This window comes from Lagenorhynchus albirostris, chromosome 3, assembly GCF_949774975.1.
Source record: "Lagenorhynchus albirostris chromosome 3, mLagAlb1.1, whole genome shotgun sequence".
In the NCBI taxonomy this organism is placed as follows: Eukaryota; Metazoa; Chordata; class Mammalia; order Artiodactyla; family Delphinidae; genus Lagenorhynchus; species Lagenorhynchus albirostris.
The window spans coordinates 63705004-63729435 of NC_083097.1; the positions used below are offsets into that span (position 1 = coordinate 63705004).

Here is a 24432-nt window from a genome sequence, read left to right on the forward strand (position 1 = left end):
AGCTCATGCTACCAGGGCACTCTCCTACTTTGGGCTGTCTTGGTAGATATTCTACCCTAGGCAGGTGCTGGTCACCTATTCTTGACTCTTGATGGGCATTCAGGAAGTTACAGCAAGAAATGTTTCACAGATGGTATCTGATACAGTCTAGTTAAGATTAATGGGGAATAAAAGTACTTTGCTTAGAAATAATTATCCATAGATCTAAAGTCAACAAAAGTCTCTACAACAAAAAATACATAATTTTGCTGGGGGAGGCGGAGGCTTGAAATAGATCAGAAAACACTTTCACATTAATTGTTCTTTTCATATACTTCAAATTTGTACTTAATGCCTTTCTCCTCCTGGACATCAGAAGGAACACCTGGATATCTGTAAAAGAAAAAGATGTATAATTAAATATTATGCAAATACACTACACATGCAAATAGTAAGAAAAATTTCAAACTACAGAAAGTTAGAAAATAAAAAGTATAATTCTTCCTTTCCTTCTAACTCCTAGTTTTTCTCCCCCAAACTAACCACTGTTAGCAGTTTCTCTTTTATGTTCCCACTCTTGTCACCCAGCTAATATGAAATTTCTTAAGAACTTTTTGCAAGTCTTAAATTTGGTATCAAATCTCTTGTGTGAGCAAAGAAAAAATAAAACACAACCTTTAGCTGTTAGAGTGGAACTGAAGTTGTGTGTGGTGCATGGGGATTCCTTTTTTTTTTTTTTTTTTGCTGTACGCGGGCCTCTCACTGTTGTGGCCTCTCCCGTTGCGGAGCACAGGCTCAGCGGCCATGGCCATGGGCCCAGCCACTCCGCGGCATGTGGGATCTTCCCAGACCGGGGCACGAACCCATGTCCCCTGCATCGGCAGGCGGACTCTCAACCACTGCGCCACCAGGGAAGCCCGGGGATTCTTGATTTGTTTAATCAGTGGACACCACACTGCTCTAATTCCCCACTGTGTGGCTTATTTCATATCCTTTACTAGAATCACTGTTTATCTGATCTTTTCTACTCCTAACACTCACTTAGGTGTGTGTTTCCTTCAGCTTCTAAGTCAAAACCCAGGCCCTCCTTTGGGTATATACTTAGAAGTGGGATTGCTGGATCACATGGTAGTTCTATTGTTAGTAATTTGAGGAAACATCATACTATTTTTCATAGTGGCTGCATCATTTTACATTCCTACAAACAATGTACAAGAGTGCCAATTTCTCCACATCCTCGCCAACACTTATCTTTTGTAGTGATATTTGCACTTCCATGTTTACTGCAGCATTATCCACAATAGCCAAGATATGGAAACTACAGTGACAGATGAATATATAAAGAAAATATGTATATGTACAATGGAATATTATTCAGCCTTCAAAAAACAAGGCAGTCCTGCCATATGCAGCAACATGGATGAACTTGGAGGACATTATGCTAAGTGGAATAAGTCAGTCACAGAAGGACAAATACTGCATGATTCTACTTATATGAGAAATCTACAAGGGTCAAATTCATAGAAACAGAGAGTAGAAGGGTAGTTCACAGGGGTTGAGGGAAGGAGGAAACAGGGAGTAGCTGTTCAAAGGGTATATAAAGTTTCAGCAAGATGAGCAAGTTCTGGAGATCTTCTGTGTAACGCTGAGCCTACAGTTTAAAATAGTGTATTGTACACTTAAGCATTTGTTGAGAGTAGATCTCATGCTGTGTTCTTATGACAACAAAAAAATTATTTTTCATTGAACACCACTGCCCCCCCCCCAACAAAAAAAACCCCAAACCCGGGTCTTCCACTGAAGGCTGTTCTGACCACTCTTGTCCACTACCCTAATCTTGGTGCACTTCTGTAGGCTTGTGCTGGCTGTATCCACTGTGCTGGAGGTGAGGGGTCAGGAAGACTTGCTTTAGTCAGGCTTGTGTTTGAACCTGGTTCTGCTGTGTGACACTTAGCTATCAATAAAAAGTCGTCATCCTTATAGAGAATTTAGCACTGTGCCTGATATATTAAGTGCTCTGCAAATGTTACCCATTAATGATATTAGTTTGTTTTGTCCCCCTAACTATTTTCTAACCTCATCGTAGGCAGAGATAACATAGAAAACAAATTTAAGTCTCTTATGATACCCAACAGAATGCTGAGTAATAATAGGAATTAACCTTTTGTTGACCAATTAGAGATTATGCCATTTTGAAAAAATATATAATTAGAAACATGAAATAACAATAGCATAATAATATGTAAGAAAAAAAGGAGAATATATTTCAGAGGAAGAAGGTATGTTTGTATTTACTAACCATTTCCTAAGCTGTTTCTGTTCTACTGTTTTAGTAGCAACATAGTTTTTTCTTTGTTTAAAGAAATGATTTTACTAGGCCAACTTTAAACCACAATTTTACTTTCTTAGATGAGTCACCAAAAGCAACATTTACATTTGTGTGTGTGTGTAAAATTCTCAAGAGTATCAAGATTGTCAGCTAACAAGATAAAAGCAAAGTATCAAATCAAAGCTATTTCTAAAACCATGAATAATAATGATTTAGAAATAACTATGCTATGGGCTAGATATGGTGACTAGTCATGGTAATAATGTTTATTTTCTCTGTGAAACGAAAATTGAATTCTGCTTAAGATTAATTTTACTTTCCACAATATTCACATATTCAGTCTGTTTTAATAATGATAACTACCTCATAATCATAATTCCAAACTTTTCGGAAGAACAAACTGTCTAAGAGCAACCTTTGAACTCCAAGTTTAAGTCTAACAGGATTTGGAAATACCACCTATTTATTATGAACCACCCAGATAGATGGTCTTTTCTAGAATCTTCAAGCATTAAAGAAGCAAATGAATACAAATAATCATAAGATCTGAACTGACAAAGGAGCATGAGAATAATGCAGAGATGATTTGATGGAAGGTCTAAAATAGAGGTAAACAGAGTTCCTGGAACAGGTATCCATAAGAACCAAATCATAACTAAAAATGATGACTCTATAGGAAGCACAAGCTCAGGAGGAGAGGGATCCACAAATAATATGGACAAATATGCCAGGATCCTGTTGGACAGTCAAGAAATAATGGGAACAGAAGAGGAAACGTCAACCCATCTAAATCCTACTTCAAGTGTCTACTGGTGAGGGGCATCTGTCCCAGCTCTGGAGCCAATTACTGCCTCAAAGGCCTCTTCTGGTCTTCAATCCTATTTGACTACATGGTCACATGAAAGGTTGCTACCTAGAAGGAGAAGTCTGTTTGGGGCTCATTAAGTGGGAAAACTGCTGCTATAAAATATTTTGCTCTGATGGTTTGGTTGGATCCTAGTGTGAAATAGTCTGAGACAGAAAGACTTCTTCCAGGCAAGATGAATAAGGGCAGATTAATGGACAGGCTGGCATGGTGCTGTCAAAAAAAATGATTGCATTGACAATGACCCACTGGGAGAAAAAGGGAGACACAAAGTAAAACCATCTTACTTCATTAATATTCTGCTTTTAGACTCCTACCACTCCTACCACTCCATCTACATTTTAATTTATTCTCTTCTTTCTTCACAGTAGTCCTCTTTCATTTTTATTTCATTATACTCGTGCTTTTATTACCAGCAAGTTTGGTGTTAATAAAAGATACTGTGTTTGAACTGAAACCTATGTAACCACAAGAGGCCTAGGATAGGGATAATGGAAGACTAAACAAAGTGGGTAGCTGTGGGGAAAGAACGAAGGGGAGTAAAGAATGATCAGAACTCATTTCTGGACAGTAGGGAGCAATTCTAAGTTGCCCAATGTAGAGAGATTTGGAAAGAAAGCTCCAGAATTGAGCAGTGTTACAGATGTCCAGGGACAAAGCATATTCTCTTTGCTTCAGAGGTTTCCTTTTTCTCTATTTCATGAAAGATTTATACTACTTCATATCTCCCTTATCCCTTAGGGGATTCCCTCCATCCCATGTTAAAGAGGCTGTTACTACGTTGCTACAGGCTTGAAAGTACAGATGACTATGACGTGCTGCAGTGGAAGAAAGGACTTTTTGTTTTCTTCCATAGCCTTGTTTAGAATGTCCATTTTGGAGCAATTTCTTTGAATTTTGGCTTTGGATAGCAATTTCCTATCTCAGTCTATTCACCATTAAAAATTTCTCAGACATTTAAAGAAGAAATAATACCAGTCCTTCACAAACTCTTCTAAAATGTAGAAGAGGAGAGAACACTTCCCAACTCATTCTGTGAGGCTAGCACTATCCTGATAGCAAAACTAGATGAAGACGTTACCAAAAAAACCCTACGGACCAGTATACCAATATCCTTATGAATATAAATGTAAAAATCCCCAACAAAATATTAGCAAATGGAATTCAGCAGCATATAAAAAGGATTATACATTACTACCAAGTAGGATTTATCTCAAAAATGCCAGATGCGTTTAACAGAAAAATCAACTGATGTAATATACCATATTGATAGCATATTAAGTATTAATTATATATTTTGTCTTATTAATGACAAAAACCACATGATTATCTCAAGAGACTCAAAAAAAAAGTATTTGACAAAACCCAATACTCCTTCATGATAAAAACACTCAATGAATTAGAAATAGAAGAGATCTTCCTCAGTGTGATAAAGGGCATGTATGAAAGACCCACAGCTAACATCGTATTTAATGGATGCTTTCTCTCTAAGATCAGGAACAAGACAAGGATGCCTGCTCTTGCCATTTCTATTGAACATCATACTGGAGGTTCTAGCCAGGACAATTAGGCAAGAAAAAGAAATAAACAACATCCAGATTAGAAAGGAAGAAGTAAAACTATCTCTATTTGCAAATGATATATTCGGTATCTAGAAAATCTGAAGGAATCCATTTACAATCAGAATAAATGAGTTCAGTGAGGTTACAGGATACAAGCTCCATAAACAAAAATCAATTGTATTTCTATATATTAGCAATGAACAATCTGAAAATAAAATTAAGAAACAATTTGATTTCCAATAGTATCAAAAAGAACAAAATATTTAAGAATAAATTTAACAATGAAGTGCAAGGTTTGTACACTGAAAGCTACAAAACATTGCTGAAAGAAATTAAGGAAGATCTCAATAAGTTGAAAAGACATCAAATGTTCATGATTTGGCAGTTAATACTGATGTGATGGCAATACTCTCCAAAGTAATTTACAGATACAGGGCAATCTATCAAAATCCTAGCTTGCTTTTTGGCAGAAATTGACAAGCTGATCATAAAATTCATGTGGAAATGCAAGGAACATAGAGTAGTCAAAACAACAAAGAACAACAAAGTTGGAAGACTAGTACTTCCTGATCACAAAAGTTATTACACGGCTGCAGTAATCAAGACAGTGTGGTTCTGGCATAAAGATACACATGTAGATCAGTGGAATAGAACCGAGTGTCCAGAAATAAACCCTCACATTTATGGTCAACAGATTTTCCACAGAGGTGCTAAGACAATTCAGTCGGGGAAAGACAGTCTTTTCAACAAATAGTGCTAGGACAACTAGTGTGCTGCTTACCAAAGAATGAACTTGGACCTCTTCCTTATAGCATATATAAATTAAATCAAACAGATCATAGACTTAAGAGTTAAAACTATAAAACTCTTAGAAGAAAACACAGGAAAAAAATCTCTGTGAGCTTGGATTAGGTAATGGTTTCTTAGGTATGAAACCAAAAGGAAAATCGACAAAAGAAAAAAATAAAAAAATTGGACTACATAAAAATTAAAAACCTTTGTGCTGTAAATGATTAGGAAAAGTGAAAGTCAATCAGGAAAGTGAAAAGACAACTCAGATAATAGGAGAAAATATTTTCAACTCATATATCTGATAAAGGACTTGTACCAGAATATTCAAAGAACTCTTAAAACTCAGTAATAGAAAGATAAATAACCAAATTTTAAAAATGGGCAAAGGATGTGAATTGGTATTTTTCCGAAGAAGATACAGTATATAAATCTCAAATAAGCACCTGAAAAGATGTTCAACATCATTAGTCATTAGGGAAATGCAAATCAAAACCACTGAGATACCACCTCATCCCTACTAGGATAGCTATAACCAAAAAGGCAGACAATAACAAGTGTTGACAAGGATATAGAGAAACTGGAACCTTCGTATGTTGCTGGTGGGACTGTAAAATGGTACAGTCACGTTATCAAAAGTTCAGCAGTTCCTCAAAATGTTAAACTATATGACCCAGTGATTCTTCTCCCAGATTATACCCAAGAGGAATGAAAATATAAATCCCCACAAAAACTTGTACATGAATGTTCAAAACAGCATTACATTAACCAAAAAGTGGAAATAAATCAAATGTCTACTAATTGGTGAATGGATATATATAATGTAGTAAATCTACACAATGGAATTCTTTTTGGCATGAAGTACTGATACATATTACAACGTGGATGACCTTGAAAACAGTATGCTAAGTGAAAGAAGCCAATTCCATGAAAGAAGCCAATTCCAAGAAGGACTTCATATTATATGATTCTGTTAACATGAAATATCCAGAATAGGCATATCTATAGAGATAGAAAATAGATTTAGTGGTTCCTAGAGCCAGCAGGGGAAGGGAATGGAGAGCGACTGCTAATGTGTACAGCGGTTCTTTTTGGATGGTGAAAATGTTCTGAACTTAAGATTGTGGTGATGGCTGCACAGCTCTGAATATACTAAAACCATTGAATTATATACTTCGAATGGGTGAATGTTGAGATGCGTGAATCATTTCTCAGGAGATGTTAATATTTTCTTTTCTAAGAGTCAAAGAGCCAGAATTGTATTTGTTTTAAGTTATCAAGGATCTTGAAGGGTCATAGCTTTGGAAAGAGGTCTAATCGAGAGTGACAGGGTTTACAAAGGTATTTAATATGAAGCTGATTCACACAGTAATCTATTCTTTTTGTTAGTAGCAAAAAGAAAGGAAAGAAATGAGGGATAGCAGAGATCAATATCCACATAATGTGAGAATCAGCCATCTAAGCGGTACAAGAGAAAATAAGGTGGGACAAAGAAACACAGCTGATTTAAAAAAATATATATATATATATGAAATCAATGTGATTTTTCTAAGTAGTCACCTTTGGAGACTATAAGCAAAAGCCTGTACTTTAGCTGTTTAGAAACTTTTTAGAGTTCTTAGAATTTCCAGTTTTCCTTAGACCTAGTTAAGAGCCCAAGAAAATCAGTCACCAACTTCATTTGACTTGAGACCATTACCTATATTACTCTGTAAAGTAATATACTTTATTCTAAAGCTTGGCCATCCATTTATTCAGACTTAGCTCTGAATGCTGCTTTTAGGAGGTATTTCCAAAATCAAACTTGCACTCAAAGAATGACTGTTTTCAACTGAGTGTTTGAAAGAATGTGTTAAGAGCTAGTCTAAAAGTGTTGATATAATTAATCTTCTACTCTGCATAGCCAACAGCTGAAAAGCGCTTTTAAACTAACATGTTTTCAAAAGCAGACAGTTTCATGCTACAATCAAAGTAAACTACAGAGTAAATCAAGTGTAACATCTTCTTCCACCTCCACCACTAAGTTAGTACCTTCATCTTTCACCTGAACTACTGTAACTGGTCTCCCTGCTTCACTCTTGCCCCCTCCAGCCCATTGCCCATAAACAGAAGAGTATCACTCTCTATTCAGAACCCTCTAAACCTGCCCTGGGTCTGATCCCTCTTGGTCTCCCCCTCGCTCACAATGCCCACCATGGCTTTCAGGTTCAGGGAACACACCAGGCTTCTATCTGCCCTCAGTTCTCTGCGCTAGCTACTTCTGGTTTCTGGAATGCTCTCCTCAGCCCTTTGTGTGGCTGGCTTCTTGCCATTTAGATCAGGTGTAGACATCACTCTTCAGAGAGGACTTCTCAGACTACACAGTATCTACCACATCACAGTATTTCAATTTACCACACAGCGACTCTTTGGATGTTTATCTATTATTTGCCACCCTCCTCCTCTACCTTAAACGATGTAATCTCCTGGAGAATAGTGACATCATCTGTCTTGGTAAACACTGTATCCCCAATGCCTAAGACAAAGTCTGATGCTAAATAAGCACTGATCTTACAGAATGAACTAAAGCCTATTCTCTAGATTTCAGTGAAGTCATTAAAACCGGAACATTCCCAAGTCTTCAACATTAAAACATATCCAAAAATTCCTATAGTTTTTGTCTATAAAACACATTGCTACTTCAAATTCAATCTGAAGAGACATTCTCTTTTCTATAATTCTTAAGCAGGAAAGCCAAAGGTGCTTCAGACCAATGAATAACATTTTACTTACTCTGGGATAAGTTTATATTTTTCCAAATCAATTTCTGGAAAAAATGTGTCACTTTCAAATTCCTGCATGATCCTTGTCACAAATAGTCTAAGATGGCCTGGCTTGTTCATGGCTTCCTTTGAAATAAAACAAAAGGCATCAATTTCCTTATTTATCTGTGTCAAAAGTTATAGAAACTCTAATATTTTTGCTTTAATTACATACTGAAGTTAGTACTAGGTATTAGAGACATGCTACATATCTTTTTACCTCCAAAGCATGCTATTTAATTATCCTATTCTTTAGTTTGGGACCCTGCAAAGTATGACTTAGTTGGGAATGGCCCTAATCATTTATCAATAATTACAAGGGTGAGTTCAAACATACTCTGGGCTCTAGTTTGCTTACATGAACTCTTTTTTTCATTTTAAGCATTCAATTTTGTCTTTTATCGTTGGTTGTTGTTTAAGAATTAAAAACCCCAAATTATCTAGTTACCCTTCACAGAAAAATTTACATATGTATATATGGATAGGATAGTAATTTCATGAGACCTTGACTAATGAAAATCCCAAGGACATGCTTAGTACATATACATAAAATTTAATGCCTCAGTTTCTCAGCAGATAGTTACAATGCTAGTAGGTAATTTATTCTGTCTTTTGTTGCTAATGATTGCATTTGGCATTATATTGTTAATGACTTTTCTATTACTGCCTATAGTACTATTGATAGTTTATACAGAAAAAAAACTGCCCTGGAACAAATATCTTAAAATTCGAATACAAAGTCAGGAGTCCCAACTGCAACTCTAAGAAAGCAATAACTCTTGATTTTGAAATAGCTTTTGAAACAAAACAAAAACACATATACATATAAATTCAACTGTGTGTAATCCTTAAAATTCCATACAAAGGGCATAGAACAAATTTTACTTTTTATTTTCAATCCTATGGCTTACATTAAATCATTTATTCTCTTGCCCCGATCAAATCAGTATTCTACCAATTCTTACTATACCAAAAATTAGAAAAATTGAAGGGACTAATCACAGCAGCATTTGAAGATCTGTATCAAAGTTAATGATATATGGCCCAACTTTTCTTTTTCTTTTTTTAACATCTTTATAGGAGTATAATTGCTTTACAATGCTGTGTTAGTTTCTGCTTTATAACAAAGTGAATCAGCTATACATATATATATACCCCCATATCTCCTCCCTCTTGCATCTTCCTCTCACCCTCCCTATCCCACTGCTCTAGGTGGACACAAAGCACCCAGCTGATCTCCCTGTGCTATGCGGCTGCTTCCCACTAGCTATCTGTTTTACATTTGGTAGTGTATATATGTCCATGCCACTCTCTCACTTCGTCCCAGCTTACCCTTCCCCCTCCCCGTGTCCTCAAGTCCATTCTCTACATCTGCGTCTTTATTCCTGTCCTGCTCCATGGTTCTTAAGAACCGTTTTTTGTTTTTTCTTTTTTAGATTCCATATAAATGTGTTAGCATATGTATTTCCTTATTTATTTTCATTTTGGATGATCTGTCCATTGGTGAAAGTGGGGTGTTAAAGTCCCCTACTGTTACTGTATTGTGTTGATTTCCCCTTTTATGCCTGTTAGCATTTGCCTTATGTATTGAGGTGTTCCTATGTTGGGTGCATAAATATTTACAATTGTCATAACTTCTTCATTGATTGATCCCTTGATCATTATGTAGTGTCCTTGTCTCTTTAATAGTCTTTATTTTAAAGTCTATTTTATCTGATGTGAGAATTGCTACTCCAGCTTTCTTTTGATTTCCATTTGCATGGAATACCTTTTTCCATCCCCTTGCTATCATTCTGTATGTGTCCCTAGGTCTGAAGTGGGTCTCTTGTAGACAGCATATATACAGGTCTTGTTTTTGTTTCTATTCAGCCAGTCTGTCTTTTGGTTGGAGCATTTAATCCATTTACATTTAAGGTAGTTGTTGATATGTATATTCCTATTACCATTTACTTAACTGTTTTGGGTTTGTTTTCCTTCTCTTGTGTTTCCTGCCTAGAGAAGTTCCTTTAGCATTTGTTGTAAAGCTGGTTTGGTGGTGCTGAATTCTCTTAACTTTTGCTTGTCTGTAAAGGTTTTAGTTTCTCCATTGAATCTGAATGAGATCCTTGGTGGGTAGAGTAATCTTGGTTGTAGGTTTTTCCCTTTCATCACTTTAAATATGTCCTGCCACTCCCTTCTGGCTTGCAGCTTCTGCTGAAAGATCAGCTGTTAACCTTATGGGGATTCCCTTCTATGTTATTTGTTGCTTTTCCCTTGCTGCTTTTAATATTTTTTTCTTTGTATTTAATTTTTTTTTTTTTTTTTTTTTTTTTTTTTGCTGTACGTGGGCCTCTCACTGTTGTGGCCTCTCCTGTTGCGGAGCACAGGCTCCGGATGCACAGGCTCAGTAGCCATGGCTTACGGGCCCAGCCGCTCCGTGGCATGTTGGATCTTCCCGGATCGGGGCATGGACCCGTGTCCCCTGCATCGGCAGGCGGACTCTCAACCACTGCGCCACCAGGGAAGCCCTTTGCATTTAATTTTTGATAGTCTGATTAATGTGTGTCTTGGCGTGTTTCTCCTTGGATTTATCCAGTATGGGACTCTCTGCACTTCCTGGACTTGATTGACTATTTCCTTTCCCATGTTAGGGAAGTTTTCATCTCTTCAGATATTTTCTCAGACGCTTTCTTTTTCTCTTCTTCTTCTGGGACCCCTATAATTTGAATGTTGGTGCATTTAATGTTGTCCCAGAGGTCTGTGAGACTGTCAGTTCTTTTCATTCTTTTTTCTTTATTCTGCTCTGCAGTAGTTATTTCCACTATTTTATCTTCCAGGTCACTCATCTGTTCTTCTGCCTCAGTTATTCTGCTATTGATTCCTTTTAGAGAATTTTAAATTTCAATATTTGTGTTGTTCATCATTATTTGTTTGCTCTTTAATTCTTCTAGGTCCTTGTTAAATGTTTCTTGTATTTTTTCCATTCTATTTCCAAGATTTTGGATCATCTTTACTGTCATTACTCTGAATTCTTTTTCAGGTAGACTGCCTATTTCCTCTTCATTTGTTTGGTCTGGTGGGTTTTTACCTTGCTCCTTCATCTGCTGTATGTTTCTCTGTCTTTTCATTTTGCTTAACTTACTGTGTTTGCGGTCTCCTTTTCGCAGGCTGCAGGCTTATAGTTCCCATTGTTTTTGGTGTCTGTCCCCAGTGGCTAAGGTTGGTTCAGTGGGTTGTAGGCTTCCTGGTGGAGGGGACTGGTGCCTGTGTTCTGGTGGATGAGGCTGGATCTTGTCTTTCTAGTGGGCACGACCACGTCCAGTGGTGTATTTTGCAGTGTCTGTGAACTTATATGATTTTAGGCAGCCTCTCTGCTAATGGGTGGTGTCATGTTCCTGTCTTGCTAGTTGTTTGGCATAAGGTATCCTGCACTGTAGCCTGTTGGTCGTTGAGTTGAGCTGAGTCTTAGTGTTGAGTTGGAGATCTCTGGGAGAGCTATCGCCATTTGATATTACACGGGGCCGGGAGGTCTCTGGTAGACCAATGTCAGTCTCGGCTCTCCCACCTCAGAGGCTCTGGCCTGACTCCCGGCTGGAGCACCAAGACCCTGTCAGCCACACGGCTACTAGTGTTGGAATGCTCCTGCAGAGGCGGGGGGCAGCTGGGGCTCACTGCGGGGACAAGGACACTGGCAGCAGAAGTTCTGGGAAGTACTCCTTGGTGTGAGCCCTCCAAGAGTCCACCATTAGGCCCACCAAAGGGCCTGTAGGCTCCATTGCTGGTTTGCCTCAGGCCAAATAATCCTGGCCCACCTTTTCTGTACAGGGTCAGATGGTAAACATTTTAGGCTTTGTGGGCCATATGGTTTCTTACCTTTGTAGGCAAAAGCAGCCATAAACAACACTAAACCAATGGGCATGGTTGTGTTCCATTGAAACCTTATTTACAAAAACAGGCTGGTAGTCCCGAATGTTCTGTAAGTCAATGTGGTATGAGGCGGATAATGCAAAAGCCTACAGATTCTACTTCTTTATTATTTATATAAGTACAGATATATCAAATTATATAAATGTATTTAAGTACTTATATTGTTTAAAGAATACATTTTCAAGTGACTATGGTATTGAATCATTCAAGATGTGATCGGCACTCAGCAAAATAAACAACTTATTTTCTTAGAAATTCATTCTTGGCTGAAAAGATCAAAGGAAAATGTCCATTTTCCCCCTATTACAAATGGAGAATGTTAAAGATTGTAGAAACAGGAACCCAAGAAACAGAGTTTTTATAATGCCACCTAGGATCCTGGTATACTTCTTTCTAAAATAATTTGTGTTCATATATTATGACAAGCCACAAAGGGTAGGGGCTGATTTTTCCTCTCCATAAATGTAATCTTTCCTCAGTGTTATAAAAGAGTTATAAAATTCTATTTATTATCCTCAAAAATTTTTAAAGCTGGAAGTCATCTGGTATCAAGAAAAAGGAATATTTTCTATTTAACACAGTGTCTTCTCTTATGATACGAAATCATGTAACACTTTCCCCCTATCCTCACTTTATATGAAAATTGTTGAGGGAAAGTCTTGTGCTTTGAACAAGTTCACATACATCTAGTCAGTGTATCTCAACGGAGCCTTTCCTCAGTAAGGGACATAATATTTATCCTTGAGGAAAAGATGATAGCTTAGTGTATTTAGGCACATCCAGCGAGGAGAAGACAATGCAGTGCAAGTACAATTCTCAGGAAGGATTTAGAATGTTTTTAAAATTGGAAACATCAACTATTTTGAATTGAAAATAGACTGGTACAGACCTAAAAACTTACTTTTCATTTAGTTTGTATGATAGTATCAAAAAATGAATAGTGCAAATTGGCAATATGTCTAACTTCCAGGAGAAATAACGTGCTTCCTTTGCTCATGGCTTAATCTTTTAAAGTTGAGATGGCAGGGAAGCTGAAAGAAAGAGGGTAGACTATTTCCTTATAGTCACAGATAACGTTACTTACCTTATAAACAGAACTGCCTCCCACTATCCAGACCATGTCCACTGTATTTGTTAATTCTGGTTGCTCAATAAGTTTTAAGGCACCATCCAGACTTTTGGCAAGAAAATGAGCTCCCTGTGGAGGTTCCCTGAGATTACAAGAAAGAATTACACATAATTTCTATAAACCCCATTCATACTAGTCAAATAATCTGACTAGGAGGCAGTAATTATAAAATTAAAAGCATCGTAAATATGGAACCTTTCAATAAAAAGCATTTAACATCAGTATGGCTCATGGCCAATAATGCAACCCACATTTGTGTATGTATGGTCTACAATGAATCAAAAACAGAACCACTTGTGATACTGCATATTTGTGGTGGAAAAAAAATCACAACAGTAGTTGTTTCCAGAGGGATGGGGTAAAGATTCACTGGGAAGGGGCTTGAGGCAGCTTTCTGGGAGTGACAGTAATGTCCTATATCTTTGATATAGGGTTACATAGGTGCATATATTTGTTAAAATATAGCAAATGTACACGTAAGACTTGTACGTTTCATTGTACATAATATTTATTTCAAAAGAAAAAAACAGTAAAGTAATATTAAACTCTAGTTAATGAGATATATAATGAATTATTTAGGGGAAAATATACTAATGTCTGCAGTTTACTTGGAAAAGCATAAAAATAACAAGACTGATGGATGGTTGGATGGATGATAAAACAAGCATAGTATAAAATAATCTATGTGGTAGAATCTATGTTGTGGGTATACAGGTGTTTACTGTAAAATTCTTTCTATAGGCTTGACAGTCTTCAGGTAAAATGTTGGAAAAAGAGTGATATGTTTGAGTGACTTTAGTTTGGAATGATATTCAAACTCTTAATAAGTGGTTACCTTTGGGGTGTGGGGAAAGGATTCTCATGTTTCAAACAATATAGAAATAAATGAATTATCAAAAAATGAGCATGTTATTACTTTTGTAATTAAAAATCCCAAAGGGGAAAAGTCAATTAATTTATTGTTTATATTGACTAGCTCAGTCTCTCCCAACCTCCAAAAATGTTATTTTGGTGAGAGTTTGCAATTCCCTTTATAAATGAAGAAACATGCAGAATTGGCTTTCAGAGTAATTAGACACAACAGAAATTACAATTCAATGTCAAGTTCTTAGACTGATGCTTTTAAAAAATAATGTAATTGTCTTTGAACTAGTAGTTCTAACAATGATTAACTAAGAGCTAATGGGGACTACTCATTCTCTTTGCTGCCTCCTTTCTCACCTTCTTGATATCTATTTGACTTACTTCACTCTTTGTCATCTCTCAAGGAGTTAAGATAGCACAAAGAATGTATTTTGATTCAAAGCTGGAAGAAGACATGGAGACTAGGGTGAAGCTAAAGGAGCCAAGGGATCCCCAAAGGTATCAGGGCAGTTGCAGTGACTAGGATGGACCAGGCCATTCGAGGGGAGAACTGAATTTAGAAGAAACAGATTTGGAGTTGGGGGGAGAAGACAGTCTAGTTAATAAACCAAGTTTACAATGACTTTGAAAGAGTCAAGATGGTTTTAGTAACTGAGGATGTTTAAATCAGGACTGCTGACAGGAGTTAAGGTAGGATGTAAATTGGTGATTTAGGAACTGACATACAAGGAAAACCGAAAGAGGTATTCTAGAAGTAGGTGGATTACGGCAAAATGATTTAGAAGGTGGTATACGTGGTTGGTGTGGACTTCAAAGAAAGGGGACAATCTTTTTGTGAAGACTGTGTAACAATGGCTTGAGAATGATTCAAGGGATTAAGGTAAAGACTACTTCTTTGCCCTTTTGCAGTGAGTCTAAAGAGGAAAACAAAGAACAGATTAAGGATTTGTTTCAGATTTTAGACATAACAAAGACATTGAGGAAATGCTTCAGCACAGTATTGCTACTTAGTGGTATAGAAATGTTTCACAAGAAACACTTGACCCTAGATGGGCAGAAAATTAGCAAAAATTTGAGCCAATGGTTCATCAGCCTCTTCACAGCACAAATCCTAGAAACTAACACAATAAATACCATATGGCAAGCACTCAATATTGTTACTTATTTCATTGCTAAATTTTCTTTCTATAATTATCTCAATCTGATCCAGATTGGATTCCCTCACAAAGGACAGTTGGTATGTGGTAGCACACACACTCTACATCAAGAAGTGTGTGGCCATGCTTGATATTTTGCTTGTTACCCAGAATCTTGAATTCCCTGAGGGTTGGCATGAAGATTAAAAGAGATAATGCACATAGCAGGCACTCCAGTGATACTTCCATCCCTTTCCTTAAAAGCCCTATTCAAGGGAGGCTGCTTTCTACCTGATGGATAGCTCTATTACAAAGAAAATATCTAACAATTATTGAGTGCCTACTTGCTCTGACAAGTAGTAGGGTCAGGCAGTGCTTTATACTCATCATACCATTTAATGTTGCCAGCAGTCCAATGTAGGTACTATTATCCCTTTTTACAGATGAGGATGTTGAGGTTGAGGGATTAGGTTGCCAATAGTCACACAGCTAGGAAATGGCGGACCTAGGATTTGAGTTCCAGCAGCCTGACCTTGGGGCCTGAGGGGCACTTCTTATTCAGACAATAGGCTTTCAACTGGTGGTCATGGGCTACAAAGGTGTTAGATTCTGGTTCCCTCAGGCCTCAGATGGTGTGGCCTAGTTTAGGCAGAGCCCTCAGACCAGTGTTTTCCGGCCTTGAGCTGCCTCATTTGATTACTCTGGGGTATTATATAAACATTATCCTTTCCATTGTGCCTGATGAAAGAGGATGGCGGATAGAATTCTGCCCCAATTTCCCTGAGGACTGTTGGGAAAACCATTAAAAAGAAAAACCCTAGGCTAGAATCACATCTTAACCAGAATTCAGAAGTATGTTCACTTTAAGACCTTTAATACTCAGTCTTTAAAAATGTGATTTCTAACTATTAAAAATTGATTCAAATATGCTTCATCCTCATAATTGAATACTATGCGGCCACTAAAAATATTTATAGAAATTAATCTTTTAATATATTGAGTGGGGAAAAGGCAGGTTACAAAGTGTTGTTATGTGGGATGATTCTATTTTTATAAACTGACTACAGACCATTTATTCCATGAAAATTCTGGAACCCCTACTTTGCTAGGAGATATGCCAGGTGCTTGAAATAGAGATTTAAAAAAAAAAGCACTTCCTGTACCAAAAAGATTGTGATGGCAGGCAAAGAAATAGCTCAGCAGTGCCCATAAAAGTGAAAAGGACATGCACTGGGGATGTATGGAGGAGGCTAGATGGGCACAGAGGTTGTGCATCATCTGGCTGGGGTGACAGGAAGAATTCTCTTTGGAGTCTGATCCCTTAGCTGAGTCTTGAAGGAGGTAAAAGCATGAGCAAAACACAGAAGTGACAGGCCGCTATAAATATTATTGAGGCTTACATTAAGGTTATTTAACACAAGAAAGCTCCAGGAAAACTGAGAGAAGAAAAGTAGTCTGTGGTGAGGTTTAAAATACTAAAGGGTAGTATAATAGAGCAAGGTCCTGAGGACAGAAACAAAATGGAGTCTAGAATAAAACAGTGGAGGCGGGGGAAGGAATTGATTTTAAAAGCAGGGGATTCTTCTGTCTCAAGATTGAGGGAAGGAAGAACAAAGTGATACGTTAAGGTGAAAATAAGATCATGAGCCTGTCCATTGTGATCTCATTAATATTAATATTTTCAATAAGCTACAAAATTATCTAATTTTGGTAAAATAGCAAGGACTGGGGGAGTAGGACCTGGTATCTGTAGGGTACCTTCTGTGTGCCAGAAATTTAACATATAAAATATTAATTAACCCTCAAAATCACCCTAAGAAGTTGTCATTAATCCCATTCAGTAGGTAAGAAAGTTGAGGTTCAGCAAGGCTCAAGGTTAATAGGTGCCAGAGCAGGAATTAGAAGCCAGGCTGCTAAGTCTTTGCTACACCGAGTGTGTGAGTGGTGGGGAGAGAACTGAAGCTTTATGAAGAGAAGAAAGTTTTAATCACTGTGGAGAACATGATAGCACGACCATAAAAAATTATTCTGCCATGAAATGTTAGACAGCTTCATGGACTGAAGACAGTTTACAACATCTTATATCATGCAGGCAATTTTGGATTTTCTAAAGATGCTGCCAAAGCTGCAGCATTGCAGTAAAATTTCTTAATTTGGTTTTTGGTTCCAAAGACTTTAAAGCTTATTCATGTTGTAGCGTATATCAGTACTTCATTCCTTTTATTGTGGAATAATATTGCATTGCATGGATATAGCACATTTTGTTTATCCATTTATCAGCTGATGGACATTTGGGATGTTTCCACTTTTTGGCTACTATGAATGATGCTGCTATGAACATTTGTGTACAAGTTTTTATGTAATCATGTTTTCATTTCTCTTGGTTATATACCAAAGAGTGGAATTGCTGGGTCATATGATGATTCTATGTTTAACATTTTGAGAAAATGCCTGTTTTCCAAATGTGGCTGCATAATATTTCTTTTAAAGCCACAACTTGATTGTCTAGAAAGCTTTAGAAAGGCATTTTTCCTATACCTTATTAAGGGAACAGTTATGCAAAATGACTAGTATCTGGCAGCAAATTTTTGGATTACTTTGAGGATTCAGTTTCTTTTTACATTGTGGGGTGGTGGTGAAAAATTGAATATCTCTAAAAGCTTGCATGAGCTAGAGATTTACATGTATGTATCTCCCCCCTTTTATTTAGGACCTAGCAGTGCCTGGCACATAGCAGGTGCTCAGGATATGTGTGGAACTGACCAGCAAGTAGGGAAGCAGAAGGAAGGACAAAAAATAACTCTAATTTTTTTCTCTAACTGGTATCCCTATTTCCTTGGTGTGCTTGGTGATGAAGATTTTAAATTTTCTCTCGGCCTTAAAAAAAAAAGTGAAATGCACCAACAAATGTTACATATAAATACATAAGAAACAACTGAATCCAATTACATACACCATGGGGGGGGTCATAAAGAAGAAATAAGACTCATCATTTGAGGAGATAATGCTGGCCCAACTGAACATCTACCCCACTGAGATTTCTTTATGTTTGTTTTAGCTCAAGCTGGCCATAAATAAACTTGAGTAGTATTCAAGAATATGTTATTAAAGAGTCTCTGGGAATGGCAATACGGTCTGTGAATTTGGATTCTATGAAGTAAAGATATAATCAGAATATCCTAGCAACCAGGAGAAAGAGAACAGCATGAAGATCGGGGCAGATGGCAAGATGCACATCAACATATTCCCCATCACCCAAAGGCAATCAGTGAAATATTCTGGTATACTTTCTTCCAGGTTTTTAACCTATACCATTATAGGAGGGATTTAGGAGAAAATCTATATAAGCCTGAGTCCCCTTAGGCTACAGCTGTGTAGTGTTTTTCCTTCCGTGGTTGGATAGTCTTCAGGTGTTCACTTGCCTAGGCTATAGTACTGTTATCTAGACACTAATCTAGGTGTTGCTGTGAAGGTATTTTGCAGATGTGATTAAAGTTGATAATTAAATGACTTTTATCTGGGTGGACCTAATTCAAGGGGTTGAAAGGCCTTAAGAACAGATCTGAGGCTTCCTTGAAGAAGAAATTTCACCAGCGGGCAGTAGCTTCAGCCCCTTCTGCAGAGTTCCTCCCTGCCCTTCCTGATGGCCTGCCCTACAGATATCTGGACTTGCCTACCCAGCCCCACAACTGTGGAATTCCTTGCAATAAAATTCTTTTATCTATCTATCTATGTATCTTCTACTGGTTCTGCTGCTCTGGGTGAACCCTAATAATACCCATGGGAAAGGAATACTATGACCACCGTTATTAAGCAAGCAGTGCCCCAGGATGCTGCATTTTTTGTGTGATTATATTATTAGTTTAAGAGAGAATAATTACCATGCCAGTCCTAAACCTTCCCTTATGGTATAATTCAGGCTCCCCTCTCCCCCCCCACAGTAAACTCCTGTAAAACCCCTTGGGGTTCCAGAAGTTATTTTAGTGGGCTGGGACCAATGTAAAAAATAACAAAAAGAAACAAAATAGCAATCAGTTTGCACTACATGTAGAGTAAATGCCATGGAAGCCTCGGTGAAGGTAAAGCACTGGAGTTGACTTGATGATGAGTCTTAATGCTTTTACCTTAACTGCTTCCCCCTCCTCACCCTGCCAAGTCCCCAGGGCATTTCCAGGCATCCAGAACTATGTTACCTAATGTTAAATTGGTAAACAGGAAAATTCCTCCCCCAGGCCAACTAGAGACACTCCCTAGAATTCCTAGGAAATGCTTCCATTTCAAAACTTTGAAAATTTTAACCTTCAGATGCTGGGTAAAGAACAAAAGCACAAAATATTATTTGGCTGTTGTGGTAAACTAGAAATAACAGGGCACAAGACTAGGACCAGTTTTTAGCCCAATCCTAAAATTTACATCTTATTGCATTTAGGGCTAGGTACAGAGAGGGGATAACCACTTAAGTTTGGCAAGTTCCATAATATATGTATTTTGATTTTACATGAAACTAGAAAAGTTTATTAAATTACATTATATAACTGATATTTAAGTCTACTGAATAATGGTTCAAGGAAACGTGCAAATCTATTATTACCATAGTTAGATTTAATGTAATTTGTCAAGGTGATGAAATCAGTCACTTGAGTAACAGAATAAGTTACTGTCATATGGCATAAATAACTGCTTATTTTCTGTAATCACCTTTATGATATTAAGTAGCTTCATCCACAGTTACATTCATACTATTTTATTTTGTCCTATACTGACCTCTACCATAAGAAACGGAACATGATTTTCTTGTGGTGAATTTATGGTACAGTACTTACTTGAGTTCTCTACTGAGAACTATATTAATTCTGTCCTTTAATGGTCGATTCTTCTCTGGAATGGAGAACCAGGTTTTCCTACCCATAATCACCAAATTCTGTTTACCTGTAAAATCACACGCAAAAGATAAATATATTTTGGGAGTATACATATATATTTTTATATATTCATACATATATGCATAGATATGATTCTCATAGGGACACCTAGTGGATCTGCTTTAAAAAATTAAAATTTAAAACAGCTTTATCAAAATTTACCATTTGTCATCCATTATCTAAGTCTAGTAACTGTTACTTCCTTTGGCTTTAGCCAACTTATAACCAATATATAGTTTTCATCAACTGTAGTCATGTATATTATAGTAGTTAAGAGCAAAGATTCTGGGTTGAAGTGCTCAAATTGAATGTATTCTGTCATCTACTAGGCGAGTCATGTTTATCTCCTGTGTCTTATTTTCCTTATCTATAAAACGGAGATAATGGTAGTTCCTACTTGTAGAGTTGTTGTGGCGATTGAAGACTTACAATACTCAGCATCTAATATGTACTGTAATAACTGATATAACAGTATTATTCATATTTGCATACTTTATACATTTAAATTAGTCATTTTTTTAAAGACAGCTGCTTAATATTCCATGCAATTACCTTAAAACATTATCAATTGTGCCTCTGTGCATCTAGTTCAAGTATAACGCTTCTATAAAAACTATACACATGTAAAGCTTCCATTTTTGTTTAATTACTTAGGAGAAAAAAACCCTTGGGAGTCAGGTATCTGGATCAAAGGAACATACTCATTTCTATGATTCTTGATATGTTCTGATAGACTATCAAAAGGAGTGCATGTATGTTTTCTTTTTTTAAGGTAGTTTTGTTTTATTACTTTTTAAAAAAATTTATTTATTTATTTATTTTTGGCTGCGTTGGGTATTTGTTGCTGTGCGTGGGCTTTCTCTAGTCGCAGTGAGTGGGGGCTACTCTTCGTTGCAGTGCACAGGCTTCTCATTGCGGTGGCTTCTCTTGTTGTGGAGCACGGGCTCCAGGCGCATGGGCTTCAGTAGTTGTGGCTTGCGGGATTCAGTAGTTGTGGCGCACGAGCTTAGTTGCTCCGTGGCATGTGGGATCTTCCCGGACCAGGGATCGAACCCGTGTCCCCTGCATTGGCAGGCGGATTCTTAACCACTGTGCCACCAGGGAAGTCCCTGTATCTGTCTTCTTAAAGAATCATCGTTAGTTTGATTTTCTTTAAACAAAAACACTAAATTTACAAACTGCAAGTTGTAAGACTAAGCATTTTTCAGGTTTTGCTTCACTACTCTTACCAATTACCTCCAAGTGTTGGAAAAAAATTTTTTCCTCCAAGAACAAACAAAAAACCCCCTGTAATTCAGAGCACCCTTATACAATATGCACTATATTTTCAAAGACAGAGTTTTACGTGTTCAATAAGGAGATATCAACTATTAAAGATAATGGAGCTAATAGGTGAGGAATTCTGATGAGGAATATGGCACAGACCTGACCTAACAACTAAGGTAGAGATGATGAGTGAAGGACACAGGGAGGCGTTTAAAAAAAAAAAAGCCAAGACATCCTTGGTACCCTTTCATTCATTTATCCAAGTAATACTATATTTACTGAAAACCAGCAAACAGGTCAGGCATGGGATGCTCTTCCTATTAGCAGGCCATACTTAGGATTCTTGAGAGTGGTTCATGTCAATTTTTTAGCTTCAAGCTTTTGCCATCATGTCTCCAACTAGTGACTCAAGGGCCAAATTGAAGTACCTTTTATCTGTCCTGTTATAGTTATGCTGCATCTGCTCCTTTCTGATTTACTGTTTCCCTGTTTACTCTGCTATTCCTCCTCTAATGAATAAACACACATGTCTCTTAGGTTTTTTCTCCCTCATGCCCACATTCTTATCCTTGGTTATCCTCTTCTCTCCAGTGGCTCAATTCATCTAGTTCCCCGTGCCTGAAATTGTCCCGGATATACTACAAGCACTTTAAAATCATCATCATTACAGCTGCACACTATTCCCCATTCCTTTATTTTCCATGTCACCCAGACTCTCAAACTGAAAATCTGAGAGTTCATCTTTGATGCCTTCCTGCATCACCTTTGACTTTCTAATCTCCAAATGGAGTATCTTGTAACCGCTTTTTGGACTTTTGTCCTCTCCATTGCCATTCAGGCACTATCATCTCTTCCAGCAGCTATTTCAAAGGCCTGTTCTGGTTTCCTTTGCCAGCGCTAACCTCCACAGAAGCCTCTACCTAGCTTCCAATTTTGACCAATACCTGAGTTGTACGCACGCTCACATAAAATTTCAAAGAAATTAAAAAAAAAATGTTTAATGAATCTTGGGAACTGCATCCTCATTTATGTTAGGACAAAAGGTCCCAGACTAACATGAAAAACTTTTAATTTAAGTAAAATTTGCACTGGTAAGCTTCCTTAGGCAAGACCCTTCGCAAATTTGAATCACTTAAAAATCCCACATTACCTTCTACTGAAGAGGTTGTAGTCATTCTTTGGAAATACCTGTATTCATTCCTACAAGTTAGAGAAACACATGGAGTTACTCAGAATGGGATCCCGTGGGCTTCAGCTCTAACGCACCCGACAAACGGTGCGCTGGGGGGACCTCCAGGACTGGGACTTTGCTCTGGGGTAGGACGCGGGGGGAAAAGGCCTAGCGGGGCAGCTGGAGCGGGACGGAAATCAGTAACTAGCCGCCAGGCTCCTGACGCGGAAGGAAGTCTAAGCCTACCTCCCGCCAACTCAGGTCACGAGTCCGACCCCTTCTTTTCGCAGCGTCGACCCGGCCCGGCCCAGGTGCCCCGATTAAGCTCCGATCCAACACAATCGACCCACCTCCGGCCCAGCAGGTACCTGAGCGGGGGCCAGGGCAGATCCCCGTTCTTGCCGATGCCCATGTTCTGGGACACAGCGACAATGCAGTTTAGCGGACGAACCATGATAGCAGCAGAAAACACTTCCAAGCTAGCACGTCACACTGACCACGGGGATTACCCGCCAGCTCCGCGCGAAATTTTGGCCACCCCGCCCCCTCAGTCCTATTTGTGCAGGCGAGACCCCGCCCTCGTTCCGCCCCCCGCCCCGGCGCACTGCAGGGTTGCGACGTGCTCGCGCCCGCAGACGCCCTGGGAACGGCGGCCGCGGGCTCGCGCTCCCAGCTCGACCTGCTGCCGGGCTGTGGCTACGTGCTCCGCGATGTCGCGCCGGAAGCCGGTCTCTGGTGGCGCCGCTCCCGCCGGCCCAGGCCCTGCAAGGCAGGCGGTTTTGAGCAGATTCTTCCAGTCTACGGGAAGCCTGAAATCCACCTCCTCCCCAACGGGTACAGCCGAGAAGGCGGATCCTGACTCTGACTCCGCAGCGCCCCTAGCGGCCACTCTCCCGCCTCAGTTGCCGCCACACGTGGTGGGTTCGGTCCAGGGCGGGGCGGGGCCATCGGTGAGTGGGCGCGACCCTACGGCCGGGGGCGGTGCTTGTGGGTGGAGCTGGACGAGGCGGGGACTGTGCGCGAGAATATGCGAGATGGCTGGGCCAGGCGGGAAAGGGGCGGGGCTCAAGAAGGAGAAAGAGGGAAGAGGCAGGGCAGCATCCGTCATAGGTGCAGTTCAGACATTTTAGGGTAGTATTACACTTGGGGTGATAGATTTGAGGCTAAGGTCACACCGGCTCTTAATGGCAGACCTTAGCTCATTCTGATGCGGTTAGAGTCAAAGGATACATATTTTAATCTCCATCCTCTCCCCTCTCCCCCGTTTTTTTTTCTGGATTGAGGGTTGAAGAGGAGCATTATTTATTATTTGTATGTGTTTGGTTAGCTGACCAGACGAAAACTGCCATTAAATTTCTAGTTTTTAAGGCTGCAACAGCTTTGCTTAGTATTTCAAGCGTTTACGGGTCAAAGTCATGTGCAGTTCCCTGGTGACTGTACCCCTTGTAGTTCAGGTTATAAAGTCTGATACACAATTTGGGTGGATAAAGTTTCTTAAGATGATACAGATGTGATGGCTAGTTGTTGTATGCTTCCTGTTGCTTCAAAATCTTGTTTCCTTCATTTATGTTTCTTCCATAGATGATTGTTCCTCTCCTGTCTTTGTTTTTTGACCATAGCCTATATTTTCATGAATTCACCAAGATTTTATTTTATGCCTACCATTTAGAGGTTATTTGGTGAAGGACTTAAGTTTTTGACAGGTTTTCTGCC

At 38.5% G+C, this 24432-nt stretch overlaps 2 protein-coding genes across 5 annotated transcripts in view; one reads left to right on the top strand and one right to left on the bottom strand.

Annotated features, from left to right (window-relative positions):
- Positions 1-205: 205 nt before the first annotated feature.
- Positions 206-23596, bottom strand: DHFR (dihydrofolate reductase). 4 transcript variants are annotated; one of them, XM_060143217.1, is made up of 7 exons: positions 23325-23596; positions 22966-23087; positions 22699-22748; positions 20184-20289; positions 13316-13442; positions 8297-8412; positions 206-372 (listed from the first exon to the last, which is right to left on the bottom strand). In XM_060143217.1, the coding sequence occupies exons 3-7, from the start codon at positions 22721-22723 to the stop codon at positions 294-296; spliced, it is 453 nt and encodes a 150-aa protein (XP_059999200.1). In that variant the 5' UTR covers positions 22724-22748; positions 22966-23087; positions 23325-23596; the 3' UTR covers positions 206-293. The 4 variants fall into 4 exon arrangements, with proteins under 4 accessions (XP_059999200.1, XP_059999197.1, XP_059999198.1 ...); XM_060143214.1 differs by lacking the exon at positions 23325-23596 and having other exon boundaries at positions 23070-23227; XM_060143215.1 differs by lacking the exons at positions 22966-23087; positions 23325-23596 and adding an exon at positions 23088-23224.
- MSH3 (mutS homolog 3) overlaps positions 23370-24432 on the top strand; it is a 181310-nt gene continuing 180247 nt past the window's right edge. The window contains exon 1 of the mRNA XM_060143213.1: positions 23370-23669. Coding sequence (XP_059999196.1) covers positions 23430-23669 — 240 coding nt within the window. The 5' untranslated portion in view covers positions 23370-23429. The remainder of the gene's footprint in view (positions 23670-24432) is intronic.

Coding starts and splice junctions, on each gene's coding strand:
- DHFR (XM_060143214.1), bottom strand. CDS start 23,173: ATGGTTCGTCCGCTAAACTGCATTGTCGCTGTGTCCCAGAACATGGGC. Junction 20,290..22,698: donor TACAACCTCTTCAGTAGAAG/GTAATGTGGGAT, acceptor GTGATTTTACAG/GTAAACAGAATTTGGTGATT. Junction 13,443..20,183: donor GTTCTCAGTAGAGAACTCAA/GTAAGTACTGTA, acceptor TTGTAATCTCAG/GGAACCTCCACAGGGAGCTC.